The sequence below is a fragment of the Neomonachus schauinslandi genome, chromosome 10, assembly GCF_002201575.2.
Source record: "Neomonachus schauinslandi chromosome 10, ASM220157v2, whole genome shotgun sequence".
Lineage (NCBI taxonomy): Eukaryota > Metazoa > Chordata > Mammalia > Carnivora > Phocidae > Neomonachus > Neomonachus schauinslandi.
The window spans coordinates 83,762,402-83,777,002 of record NC_058412.1 but is presented as its reverse complement, the minus strand read 5'-3'; the positions used below and the strand labels follow the sequence as shown (position 1 = coordinate 83,777,002).

At 47.4% G+C, this 14,601-nt stretch overlaps 1 protein-coding gene across 6 annotated transcripts in view; it reads right to left on the bottom strand.

Annotated features, from left to right (window-relative positions):
- The window catches only part of NCK2 (NCK adaptor protein 2), a 147,729-nt gene that overhangs the window by 10,161 nt on the left and 122,967 nt on the right, over positions 1-14,601 (bottom strand). For all 6 annotated transcript variants that reach the window (XM_021680320.2, XM_021680326.2, XM_021680322.2 and 3 more), the window contains one exon: positions 9,693-10,414. In XM_021680320.2, coding sequence (XP_021535995.1) covers positions 9,693-10,414 — 722 coding nt within the window. The remainder of the gene's footprint in view (positions 1-9,692; positions 10,415-14,601) is intronic.

Below are 14,601 nucleotides of genomic sequence, written 5' to 3'. Positions count from 1 at the left end.
TAATCTGCATTTCTAGCAAGTTCCCTGGTGACACTGATGCTTGTCCAGCAATCATACTTTGAGAATTATTGCCACCAGGCTAAGGAAAATTTTACATGTGTCTTTTCCCATTTGTTTGCTGAACTACTCATGCTTGATTCTGTCATATTTCCAGGGACTATAATCTAGTGGGAACTTTCAAAAAGGTGAAACAGAATGCACTAAGGAAGAATGGGGTGAGCGGGCCAGTTTGTATACAATTCCACTTGTAGTTACTACCCGCGAACCTAATTCATAATGAACCGCTTTCTGTGTTATCAACTCCGCGGGGTAACTCTAGTTTGTTACTCTACCAGGCTCTTGCCATGCTATGGAGGTCATGGGGAGGAGCTGCTTAGTACTAGCATGAGAAACATCCCCAAAGAAGCAAACAGTGAAGCTGAGATTAAGAGGTTACATGCTGATGCAAATCAAAACCACATAGCTGTCTCTTCACACCCATTTGGGATGGTTATCGTGGAAAACAAAAACCAAAAAAACAGAAAGTAACAACTGTTGGCGTGGATGTGGAGAAACCCCGTGCACTGCCGGTGGGAACGTGCTATGTGCAGCCGCTGTGGCAAACAGATAGCAGGTCCTCAAAAAATTAACCAATGAATTACCATTTGACCCAGCCATTCCACTTCTGGTATACATTAAAAAAAAACGAAGGCAGGGACTCGAAAAAATTTTTGCACACCCACATTCACAGCAGCATTATGCACAACAGCCAAAAGGTGGAAGTGACCCAAGTGTCCATCAACAGATGAATGGAAAACAAAATGTGGTCTTTGCATACAATAGAAGCTCATTCAGCTTTAAAAAAGGAAGGCCATCCTGTCACAGGCTGCAACATGGATGAGCCCCGAGAACATTATGTTACATGAAATAAACCAGACACAAAAGGGCAAATACTGTATGATTCCACCCATATGAGGAGCTTAGAGCAGTCAGATTCCCAGAGACAGAAAGGAGACAGAAAGTAGAAAGTCACCAGGGGCTGGGGCAAGATGGAAATGGGTGGTATTTAATGGATATACAATCCCAATCAGGGAGGTTGAAAAAGTTCTGGAGGTGGATGAAGAGTGATGATTGCACAATGTGAATGCCCGTATTGCCACAGAACTTAAAGATGGTTAAAACAGTAAGTTTTATATTATGTACATTTTGCCACTATAAAAAAAAAACATCTCTTAAAGTTTCTGTGAGGGTCTAAAAAGCTTTGTGCAGTTTCGGTGGAAACAAGAGGCATGTGACCGAGGGACCCAAGGCATCAGGACGGGTGAGGACACGTGCTCCTCCCGCCATGGAGGCTAAGCTGCAGTCGTCTGGAGTGCAGTCTCCGGCTGCAGGGGCACTGAGAGGGGCAGGGAGGGGACGGGGCCCAGCGCACCGCTCCTAGTGAGGGCACAGAGGTGGTACACAAGAACTCAACATCTCCTTCAGATCACCTGCAACACCTGGTGACCCTAATTAACGGCTTTTCCTGGGAGGGGGGCATGCAGGGGGGCATGTGGCTGTTGGAGACAGGGCTCAGACACACCTCCTGATCCAAAAATGTGGGGAGCATGCTTTTCCTTTGGCCTGGGGTCAGGCAACAATGATCCCTAAACTTTACTTTTTTCTATGAATCACTTTTTTCTTGACCTTCCAAAAATGCTACAGTGATACAGCCTGGCTTTGGCTGGGACACCCACTGGGCCCTCTTAGAATATTTGAATATTGGTGGTATTAGTAAGATACCCTAGGAAGCTTGTGTGCTGGGCAAGCACTTGCCTTGCACACACCTTGAGACCAATGTATACACTTCTCGCGGAATTCCTTCTATACATTGCAAAGAAACAGTTTTCTAGGGACACTGGGTGAAGACCCCTGGCAGGCAGTCAGGGTCCTCAGTTTAAGGAGAGAAGACATGTGAGCTTGCCTTCCAGGCGCTTACTTACACACAAGAAAATCATGTTTCTGTTTACCAAGTGTCGACCAGAGCCAAACTTAAACATTTCCATCCCGGTTCCTCAGCCATATCTCACTCTCCAATCCTGAAGGCTGAAGACAGCACGGGTGATTTTCCTTCACCAGCAGAGAAACCATATCCGCAGCAGGGAACATGCCCCTGGACTGGCCAGTGGGCACCTCCCGGGGCCTGCAGCCTCACCTGCCCTTCGCTCTGTATCTATGCATGTGTGTGTTGTGAAAAACAAACCGCACAGTTCACAAAGATCCTAATAATTTCTATGCTTTTCTTTCATTGCTAATTTAGTGGCGTGATAGTTGGATTACTGGGAGGTAAGCCTAACTTCTACCTCTTGCAGAAACCAAACGGAAGTCTCCATCCAGAAGACAAATACATTTAGTCTCAGTCTCCGTCCAGAAGACAAATACATTTAGCTATTTCTATAGCCACAGCTAAAAAGAAACCGAGTTAAAACAAAACAAAACAAAACAGACACCACAGAGGCTTACACTGGTACTGCATGCATTTGCCATATAAGCCTTTCTAACAGATAAAGTGCTAAAAACTTCCTTGACCCAGTTTTTAAAAATTTCCATTACATCTTGAAATGTTTTTGGGGAAAAACATTTCTTACAGGTACTGGTGATTTTCTGTGAGAGCAACATAAATATTTAGATAAATAGCAGCTCATGATCTAGGAGATTTTTATGAAAATCTTTCTGAATACTGTTATGGATAAATTATTTACTTTGACATATTTTTTTGTTTTACTTTGAAAGACTTGTTCTTCAGTTGCCAGTGGTTATTGGATGACCATTTCTCTCCCCACTTTGTTTGCAGGCCTGAAGAAAGAGTGTCTGGACCCCCCTCATGGCAGCAAAAAATATGCCAGAGGCCACGGTTCTGATTCAAGCTCAGCAGTGCACTTAGCACAACCCCAGGAGAACACAGGCATGGACAGAGAACTTTGGAATCTTTAGCACTCTTCACTGGTTGGCTGCTGATTCCCATACTGAATCTATTATGCACATTCTGGATAATTAATTCATTGGTTAACGCAGAGTATTTCTTGGAGTCCCACCAAGGTAGTGGGATTCAATGGCCAACAACAGCACACAATACGCACTCCCTGTGCTGAACTGGCCTTTGAAGGGGCCAACACAGCCATGCTCAGCAGCAATGCCCCCCTAGCTTAAGACTGCCCTGTTACCCAGGAGCATGTGGGGAGCATGTGGCCCAGGCCTGCAGGTCAGGAAAGGCTTTGCAGGAGCCAAGGTGGCCAGAATGAGACTTGAAGGACATATGTACATTACACTGGCGAGGGGGGCCAGGGAGGGGAACTGTATTCTAGAATTTTCTAGACCTGTACGAAGGTCTGGAGGAAGAAACAGCCCAATCCAAGAACCCAACAGCAGGAACAGAGGTGCAAGAAGGGAAACTTGCACACTAGGACCTGGAGAGACACGAGGCACGAACAGAAGAGGTCACTCAGCAACTCTCAGTGATACAAGGGGGAAGAGTGGCCACACGCAGCTTCACTACCCTAGTCCGATGGCCTGAGGGAGCCCACTCGGCAAACCTGCACCTGCTTTCTTTACTCGTCACAAGTCAGCTGAGTTTGGGGTAACAGACTACTCTTCCTTTTTGACATTCATCTCCCTCCAAACACAAATCAATGAATTCAGTACTATTTACTTTCTTTTATTTGTAACAAAGCAGAAATCAGACTCCATTTAAAGCCCTTCATCATACATAATGGTTTTCTAAGATTCTCAGGTGCCTTCTGTGTTACTGAAAGGCCAGTTATATTTTGCCTGCTGCTTACATACAATTTTATCGGCAGTCTGCGAAGACATGGGAGCTCCAGGGCAGAGCACTCACTTAACTGAACCAGTCCATCCCCCTCCCTCCCCGGAAGAACCGGGAGCCAGGCCTTTAACTGAGGCCAAGAGCACAGTACAGAAGCCCTCTCTGGGTTCTGAAAAAAATTACGAGTGATACCTTGAGCATATTTGTGATTGGTTATATTTTAAGAACTAGCTTTAAATAAGGCTCATCTTTTTCACAGATGCCAGTTCATAGCCTGGGTTTGTTGATTTGTCTGAAGGTAAATATGGAAGGGCTAGCCAAGGATGACGAGGCTCAGAGCCATCTGAGAGTTGGGTCAAAACAGGTGATGAGGACTGAACTCATAGAAAAGTAGCCTGATGCTTCGGGTTCTTCCAGTTTTAAGAATTCGATAGATTTCAAGTGAGACATACTATAAAAATCCAGGCGTAAAGCTTCCATTCAGTACTGGGCAAACAGCCTGACAATTAAAAAGTAACTTATTATTTTTGCAATTGGAAAGATGCATGTAGGCACTGCTCACAGTAACCTATGCTCTTTCTTAACATTAACCCACCACTGAGAAGACATCTAGAGATCATGGCCCCAGATTGTGGATTTAGAAAGCTCGTGAGCAAGTCACTGCTGGAAGGAACTCGCTCTGGGGCACCCCATCCTCTCAGCTGCTAGGAGGCAGTGTTCACTCTGCTCTGACAACCGTACTCTTTCCCATTCTCTATGAAGCACAGGGCAAAGGCCGCTTGTCTGTTACCAAATTCTAAACAGCTGAAAAAAACAGACAAAAAAGCACTTTAGGAGGTGAACTCCACTCAACAGAAGCCAACAGTTCTACCTAAAGGAAACTTTAGAAGAGATAAATGTTCACCTGTAAGCATGTTTATAGTTCCTGCAAATGTAGGATTAAGCAAATGTAGTATTTCAACGAGTGCTGTAAATATGTCTGAAACCATTCAGGTTACATAATCGTTTTCAAAGTGTGGTCTCGAGCTCAGCAGCATCAGCATCACCAGGAATGTGCTAAGAAATGCAAATTCTCGGGCTCCAGACCTCCCAGGTCACGGTCATGAATGTTATGGGTGGGACCCTGTGGTCTCTATCTTTCCAGGCCCTCAGGGAGATGGTAGCACAATATGACAGCGTGAGTATCAGTGATCTGGAGAGGCAAAGGGATGACATCACCCAGAAATAGAGTTTTGGCAAAAAAAAATATGATTTCTATAAGAAATAGAATTGGAATTCTGTAGCAAGGCACTATAGTAATTCTTTCCTTCTGCTCCTCCCTGGCCAAATAATCTTAATGGATTTTTTTTTTTTTTTTTTAAAGAGGAAGGAGTGGAACAGATGACTGTTCATGTGGCCAACACACACATTATGTTATCTTTAGCAAAGGGCGGTTTTTCTCCATCAGAAACAAATGCAGGGGCACCTGGGTGGCTCAGACGGTTAAGCGTCTGCCTTCGGCTCAGGTCATGATCCCAGGGTCCTGGGATCGAGCCCCACATCGGGCTCCTTGCTCAGTGGGGAGCCTGCTTCTCCCTCTCCCTCTGCCTGCCGCTCCCCCTGCTTGTGCTCTCTCTCTCCAATAAAAACAAAAAAAACAAAAAAAACCAAATGCAGTGTATGACCAGAAATTAGTACCCAAATCCTACTGTGAAACATAATACACGTGAGGAAGGAGATCTCTCTGGGATTTTTAAAGTCTGGCAGAGGAAAATAGCTCCCTAAACCACAGCTAGTGCCCTTGGCAGACCGCATCCCAGGTGTAAGCTGTCTCTTTCCGAATAACCTTCTCAAGGATGGAGGGTAGAGCACCTGGAAAGCTAACTACTGACAACTTCCACAGCTTACTGGAAACCTTGCTGCTGGGTATTCTTAGCTGTGGGCACAGCTTTCCAGCCGTATCCATAGAGTAAGTGTGGGCAAATACATAAGGATGTATGAGGAGCACACAGAGGACAGGTATGAACTTTGAATTCTCTAGACTTAATGAGCTCTGGATTCGCAGGTGCAGGCAGGGTAACAGAACATGGAGAATAAGAAACCGTGCTGTCTTCACCGTGAGCTTCTGAGGAGAAATGACGATTATGGAGTGGAGAAGAAGCGAGAGAAGATGGTAGAAAACAGAGAGTAGGTACTGAGAGTCGGGACAGGAAAAAGAGCCCGAAAAGGATTATTTGGTTATTCCGTTCATTCCTTGATAAAACACGCCTGACAGATACCTCCGAAAACACCCATGACATCACTCACACCGGCTAGCACGGGATGCGGCAATGTTTGTGTTGGTTTTTCCAAAATACGCACTTCTCCTCCCCCAAAAGCACACATGTCCTAGGGCTCAGCGTTGGATATATTTTTATTTTTCAAAACAGAGAAATACTGAGAATTTTTAAATGCAAGATAACGTCAAGCAAGCGCCTCGCTTATTTATATTGGAATCACTCAGAAGATCTTCACGAGGCCTATATGGAAGAAGGGCTCTAAAAATGCTACTGTGCTTATGCAGAAGTCAGGTGTCCCGTGGTAACCTCAACCAGAGGAAAGTCCCAGGCCCAAAGACTGCAAGACAGAAAAGGGAAGCGAAATGATGTCTCTGTGTCCTGCAGGAATGCAGACCCTATCAGAAACCTTTCTGACCCTGGCATGACACGATGTGCTGTCAGATTACAGCTGCTAGATTAAGGGCTCACATAGGTCTGGTGGTTGCTTTGAAAGCCAGGCTCTCATCTCAGAAGAGCCAAAATGAATAGGAAAGGAGACAAGGAGAGGAAGGGATAAGAGAGCACTGGCAAGAGGCAGACGCAGTCAGTAGATGGTGGAAAATGAATAAGGAATGGATCTGTCCATCTATTTCAAGTTCCTCAACAGCCTCAGATGACCCGGGTATGAGCGAGAAAAGCAGACCTAGGTCTGCTGTTGGGAGAAATGCAGCAACATGCCTTGGAGACCCCTGTAGCCTCCCTTTGGCACAAGGCAGGCATCCCAAGAGTGGAAAATGCCATGTGTCAGGGCACAAGCCACCAGGACAAGGTAGCCCTGCACACCGTCAGGTCACGTGGCCCTCCTCACCCTGGTCCTAGTGAGGGTGCAGGGCTGATACAGGGCCATCTCCTGCCTCCATCCTCCTGGAATCACACTATTTGTGTCTCATACCTTGCTTTTCTAAGTTAAGACAAAAATGCAAAAAATCTGGAGAAGGTTCTACAAAAATGTCAAAAGTTAATGTTTCAATTATTTAGAAAGTCAGCATATTCTCTCATAATCTGAGACAAACAAGACACTGGAGCTTATTCCAGTGCTTAGATGGAACCCAGATAATGCAAGTTCAGGCACACCTCAGAGATCATCTACACCACCGCAAAGAAACAAATCTCACACTAAAGCGAATCCAATGAATTCTTTGGTTTCCCAGAGCACATAAAAGTCATGTTTACACTACCCTGTAGTCCATTAAGTGTGTGACAGCATGATGTCTAAAAAATAATGTACATGCCTCAAATAAAAAATACTTTATGGCTAAGAAATTCTAAGCATCACCTTGAGCTTTCAGGGAGTCAAAATCTCTGATCGCAGATCACCATAACAAATATAAACATAATGAAAAAGTTTCAATTACTGTGAGAATTACCAAAACGGGACGGGGACACAAAGTGAGAAATGCTGGTGGAAAATGGTGCCAATCAGACTTGCTCACCACAGGGCTGCCACAAACCTTCAATTTGTGAAAAACACAGTATTTGTGAAGCACAATTAAAAGAGGGGTGCCTGTACCCCTCCCTATTCACAAGGATCTGCTCTCTGGGTTCAGACAGTGACACCCACTGAGTGTGTTTTTCCTACGGAAACGTAGTAGGAGGTCCACCCCAAGGCCGGCAATCTGGAGGGCGTTTTTCTCATCTACCCTGTCCCCGAGCCCTAGACAGGAAGAACAATGAATGAGGCTAAGGGCTACTTTGGCCCCTCTCCATTCTAGAAGTGTCTTCAAAACTCAAAATTTCTTTCTTCTTTTTTTTAAGGATTTTTTTTTTTTTTTTTTAAAGATTTGATTTATTTACTCGTCAGAGAGAGCACACAAGCAGGGAGAGCAAGGAGCTCCATACGGAACTCGATCCCAGGACCCTGGGATCATGACCTGAGTCAAACGCAGGCATTTAACCCACTAAGCCACTCAGGTGTCCCTTTTTAAGGATTTTTTATTTTTTTATTTTTAAGTAAACACCCAACATAAGGTTTGAATCACAACCCCAAGATCAAGAGTCACATGCTCCACCAACTGGGCCAACCAGGCACCCTTCGAACTCAAAATTTCTAAATCAAGATTATACTTTCTGACTCAGGATCATACTTATCCCTTACCTACTCTGGACCAACCACCTTCTACTGTAATTGGTTTTCCAGTGATTCCTCTAAGTTTCTGCTCAAAAGTTAAATGTGCAGCATACTTCATTCTCCTAAGCTTCCAGCATGATCTAAAGGAAGCTATGCACAGAGCTTATGTCACGTGAGAATAACTCAATCTGATGTCTTGCCAGCAACGATAAGCTCTGGCGGCTGGATAAGAAAATCTCAGTTCAGATTTCAGAGGGAGTTAATATCCAGGCCTGGTGTGCTTGCCTCAGCACATCTACGGTGGCCGTCAACCCTGCGACCTGCTGACACGGTGAGGAGTCTGGCTGCCACCACCACGATGCTCCTCCTGCCTCGAAGAAGAACAGATCACAGCTGCCTGTCTCTCAGAAGAGGAAAAACATTTCTGTGGCCTTGAATTCCTCTCAGACCAGTCTGCAGGAGTCTTGAATACGCACTTACTGATGGTGGTACCAACCTCCCCAGAGGACACCAATTACAGTACAGATCACATATTTCCTAGTCTTATAGTTTGCATTTAAAAAAATAAACTGAAAACTGCTAGAACCAATACAACGTAATTGCAATGGACTCTATCTACAAAAGTCTTGTTTCGGGGAAATCTTACTATATGGAAGGTGTATCTGCAAAGGGATCAACAAAACCCGTTGGGTTGAGTATTTCCAGAACGTTTACACATAAAAAGGTGACCTTGCATGACACTGGCCCAGTTCTTCCAGACAGGCCCAGCCACGTCCCCAAAACACAAACCCCACATCTGTCCGCCGCTGGAAATGGATCTGCTACAAGTCAAGGGGCCTCATACCTCTGATTCAGTTCACACATGCAAACTCATCTCTCTCAAGCCCTGTCTTCTTTTCAATTCTGTTCGTAAGTGCTTTAAAAGCTTTTCGGAGATGAACTCCGTGATGCCGCCTGCAGTGCAGATGACCTTAGGACTGGTTGGTTTCAAAAGGAAAACCAACCAACCAACAAAGGCTGTGTCGGAAACCAGGTGCCCCTCCCGCTGAGTGCAGCAGACATGCCTAGGACCCAGAGAGGAAACAGAGTCAACCACCAGGGCTGGGGTGGGGGGAGGAGGGTCATGAACAGAATGGGAGGCCCGGAGAGAAAATGACGTGTGAGTCTGTAGAACATTAAAGGGGTAATCTCAGTAGAGCGGGAAAACCACCTTTGGGAGCTAAAAAGCTATTTGACTTACCATCCCATCCGCGAGGGTACGTCGGCAGGAGAGTGATGGCCACCTTCCCCAGCTGGGTTCCTACACTCACCGCAGACTTAAGTCTATTACAGAGCAGCAACCTTATGCGGGTTTACAGGCAAATCGCATTCCTCTAGCTTAACTGGAGACCCAAATATGGGGGGCTCTAGGCTAATGGGACGGACAAACATTCTTTGGCTATGCGCAGCGTGTGGAGAGGGAACGGTGCCGACCAGCGTGGGGTGCGATGTACACACACAGCCGCGCACTGCGGCGGGCAGAGCTCGGCTGCCCCGGGGCACTTACCGAAGACTCGCTGTCCCTAATGAGGAAGTCGCCCTCGACGCCCCGCTCATTGAGGGCGCACTCGGCCTGGTGCCGCGTCACGTTCCCGTAGTACCACTCTCGGCCCGCAAAGCGCCCGCTGCACGCAGGGCCCGCGTAGCTTATCTGCGGCGCCTGCGAGGGGTGCAGGGCGGGCCCGTCGCTTAGGACCACCACGTAGTTCTTGGGGACTAGGCCGACCTGCCCCCGGGCGTTTTTGCACTTCCACCACTCGGGGTCGTTCTCGGGCTTCTCGATCACCTCCATGGTCTCCCCCTTCTCGAAGTTGAGCTCCTCCTCAGTGACGGAGCTGAAGGGGTACAGCGTCTGCACCACATGCAGGACCCGGGCGCCCTGGCCATTACTCATGGAGGTGCCCTTCCGCAGGCTCAGGAAGCTGGGGGACTCGGCAGCCGCTTCGTCCATCTCCTCTAGGACGTAGTTGGAGGGAAACCAGCCAATCTGCCCATTGTAGCTGCCTCGCCACCAGCCGTCGCTGCACTTCTCCATGACGGTGACGCGTGACCCTTTCACCAGGGACAGCTCGTCCTCCCTTTCGGCCACATAGGCGAACTTGACGAAGGCGGGGATGTTGAGGTCGTAGATGCGGTCGGCGCCGCCCCCGTTGGCGGGGTACTCGGCATCCGTGCTGGGCGTCGGGGATGCATCCCGTGCGCTCGTCTTCCTCTTGGTCTTGCCGAGGCCTGTGGAGACAGAGCAAGGGCTCAGTGGGCACGCAGGGGGCATCACTGGTGCTCGGACACGCTTCCCCATCCCTCCGACACACGGGGGCCACCGTGGGCACACCCTACAGCCACTGCCGGGCAAAGGGAGGTGCAGGTGGGGTGTGCCTTTGCAAAAGCTGGGAATTCCTACACCTCCTCTCTCTCTCATTCACTTGTGAAAGAATACCAGAGTACTAGCAGCACAAAAAGATAACAAAACAGCAGAAAGCTAGTTTCCTTCTGAAGGATACTTTTTAGAAAATTCCTGTGCCCCTCAGAGAGAAAAATAAGGTAGAAAGGCTTAGACAGCATGTCTTCGGCCTTCTTGTACCCAGAGGGAAGTTGGACTGATGAGCTCAGATGTGCTCCAAGTCTAGGAGCAGTCAGAGCTGCCCGCCCTGCTCCCACCTTGCCAGCCCACCGCCTGCACCACTCCAGGGACACTCCAGACCCTCCCAGGGCTGCCTGGCAGCAGACTGGCCCCACTGGGTACAAACCAATACCCTCCTTCCTTTCTTCTCTTCCTGCAATTCTGTCCTTTCAAAACAAGAGACTCATTTCCCACATGTTGTGATGAGCCAATTAGAAAAAATTAGTTGATCTGTTAAGTCTAAGGCAGAATTTTTCATATTGTGATTCAAAACCCACTAGTGGATCATAAAATCAACTGAATGGGTTGTGACCATCTTGTATGTGTGTGTTGAGTTGTTTTGGTTTTCTTTAAGGGAATAAGAAAATCTCAAAGTGCATCAAGCATGGTCTGTTGCTTCAGTTACGTAAGGGACTGAGTGCTGAGTTTCAGTGTGAAACTTCTTCCTGTGCATGGGGAAAACAGGGTGAAAAGCCCTAAGGCAAAAATGTTTCAGCCTGGGTAGAATGCAGAGAATTCTGGAACCTTCTTGAGAAGTGAGCCTAGGGGAGGAAGGCGCATCAACGCTCAGAGCTGCGGTGTGCCACCAGACTCGTAGGGTGGGCCATGCTCCCCAGCTTTTCTTAATAGATGGCTGCCACCCACCAGCTCTGCACCACCTCTTAACTTGGTCAATGTGAGATTTTGATGGTATGGAAACTGTGGCCATTTGCAGATTCTGCCCCCCTTCCCCCACCATGACACTTTTATGGGTAGCTTGTGCCTCTCATTTTCTTCCTTTAAATGGAGTAAACACAGAATGATCCTAAGAATTACCTTTGCTTCTACTCCGTTGTTGACGGACAGGAGTTCAAGAGGAACAAAATGTTGCCCTGTGATCATCCTCTACTCTGGAGTGTTGCACACTGCCTCCCAGAGCAGGCTCACCCCTGGTCTAAGACTCCGCAGCCCCGCTCAGTGCTCCAGCAGGGGCCAGCCACTGAAAGGTCCTTGGACAGCACACGAGGTGACAGCACAGCGATGCGAAGGGGCTGTTCACAAGGTTTTTAGGCGAACATACCAATTCTTTAAACAAATGGCTTCTCTGTCTGTGTGTGTGTGTTTATACAACATTTTATTCAAGCATATAGGAAATACGAAAGTAAACCAGGATATTAAACCAAGTTGATTTTAGACTTCTACTTACAAGTTAACTCACTTCACATGAAAACATAAACCTCTAAATCTTCAAATGAATCCTCTTGTGCGATTTCAAACCTACGTTAGTTTAGCTATGCGTGAGAGAGCACTGTGGTGATTCACTAGCTCCAGAATCCAGAAGGCAGACCATTCGTGAAAGTACACTTCTGTCCAGAAGGCTTGGGCACCAAGGTATTCTAAGCCTCATCAAGGAGTCAGCATGCTAAGGCAGCAATGACCAGGCAGAGGACAATTTCTACTGGTAACAAGACTTCAAGAAATAATATTTACAAATAACTTTTTTTTTTTTAAGATTTATTTATTTTGAGAGAGAGAGAGAGAGAGTGTGTGTGTGTGTGTGTGTGTGTGAGTGAGGGGAGGGGAGAAGGGCAGAGGGAGAGAATCTTCAAGCAGACGCCCTGCTGAGCACGGAACCCGGTACAGGGTTCAATCTCATGACCCTGAGATCACGACCTGAGCCAAAACCAAGAGTCAGACGCTTAACCGACTGAGCCACCTGGGCACTCCTACAAATAACTTGCTAATAGACCTTTTCAAATTTGCGAGTAATGAAAGCTACTTGAGAAAATATGTACAGAAGAGCAGGATTCAGAATATTCATCGGCACAGAAAGGTGTCAGAGCAGCAGAAGAGACAGCATTAGACCTTAGACAGTGGCACTGTGTCAGTGTTCTGGGGCTGCCACCATAGAGTACCACAGCCCACGGGGCGTAAACAACAGAAACTGATATTCTCACAGTTCGGGGGGCTAGAAGTCAAAACATCAGGGTGTCGGCAGGGTTGTTTCCTTCCGAGGCCTCCCTCGTTAGCTGGCAGACAGCCACCTTCTTGCTGTGTCTTCACATGGGCTTCCCTTCGTTGCACGTCTGTGTCCTCATTTCTTCTTACAGGACACAAGTGACACTGGACTGGGACACCCCCCGCCCCCAAAGACCTTGTTTTAACTCAATGACCTATTTAAAGGACCTTTACCAAGTCCAGTCACACAATGACTTACTGGGGGTTAAGACTGCAACATATGAATTCTGGGGGACATAATTCAGCCCCTAACAGGTACCTAAATGCAGACTGTAATATAAGGCACAGGGAGCGCTCTATGAATAACAATTACTACTCCGAGTGAGGGCTTGGAATTTCTCTTTTTCTCAGACACGTATTCTACCAAGAGAGGGCCAAAGTCCTCTGAACAGTCTTGGCAACAGCTTTACCCATGCAAGATGGCCACCAAAACAAAGCCTGCCTGGCGAGCTTCTGGCACCTGAGCACCATTATTCCATGGGAGCACTGTCACACATAGCCGCGGAGGCAGTGAAATCCAAGAGGCAGGTGTCTAGGACTAGGGAGGAACCTGACCTCACTGACACCTACATGATCTGAACACTCCCAACAGCCCCATGACAAAGTGAGAATCCCCCCATTTGTGCAGGGGGGGGACTGAGGCTGAGGGCGATCAGGGAACGGGCCCAACACATACAGCCAGTGAAGTGGTGCAGACTCGCACACCAATAAAGGTCTATTTAATCCATAAGAGCATGGATCAGAAGATCCTGCACCGGGAAATGCATGAGGACTGTGGAGTGTCAAAAGTCTAATCTCACGGGCGCCTGGGTGGCTCAGTTGGTTAAGCGACTGCCTTCAGCTCAGGTCATGATCCTGGAGTCCCGGGATCGAGTCCCGCATCGGGCTCCCTGCTCAGCGGGGGGTCTGCTTCTCCCTCTGCCCTCTTCCCTCTCATGCTCTCTGTCTCTCATTCTCTCTCTCTCAAATAAATAAATAAAATCTTTAAAAAAAAAAAAAAGTCTATCCTCACTTTCCATAAAACCCTCCAAAGCCATGATGAGTGCTCCCTCTGATCCTAGGGAAAGGAAATGGCCCGTGTCTCTAGGTGGAAGCGGGGCTGAGGTTCAGGGAGTGAAGATTTGGGGTAAGGAACGTATCACAAGCAACCATGAGGCCATGAGGCCACTGCCATGTGGAGCTACGAGATCTCAAAGGCTCAAAGGGAAATCTCTGAATGCAGAACGGGCAGTGTGGTTCACGGACGTCTCAGAGGACGGCTGTGCCTGCCCAGCCCCAAGCCCCAAGCCCTGCACCACCGCACAGTGTCCAGGCTCCAAGCAACATTTCTCTCTAATTTAAAGGGAAACCTGTTACCTTCTAGGGAAGGAGGCAGAGTGGGAATTCCACAGCCCCCCCACTTCCCTGTGGCTATTTTGCCCACACATCTGCTCCATTTCTTCTTCTTTCATTCAAGTCATACCATCTACTTTTCCCAGCTGTAGCAAAAGCACCTTGAATTCCAATGTGTATTTTTGATTTTTTAACAAAGATAATGGGATTTTTCTTTCTCTTAGAACTTTACACATTTTCCCAGCAGGAGAGGCAAATCCTCACACTCTTCTGCAAAGTCTCAGGCAATCTTTACCCACTATAAGTAAACAGTAACTAACCAAACATGGTGGACCGGAAGCCCTCATTAACCAGTGTTTCTACTCACACCCTCTCTGTGCCCTATTTTGGAAGAACACACTTTCCCATAGGGCGTGCTCACATTGGCCCAATCATGAATTCCTGGGATAGCCTGGGCTGTGGGCAG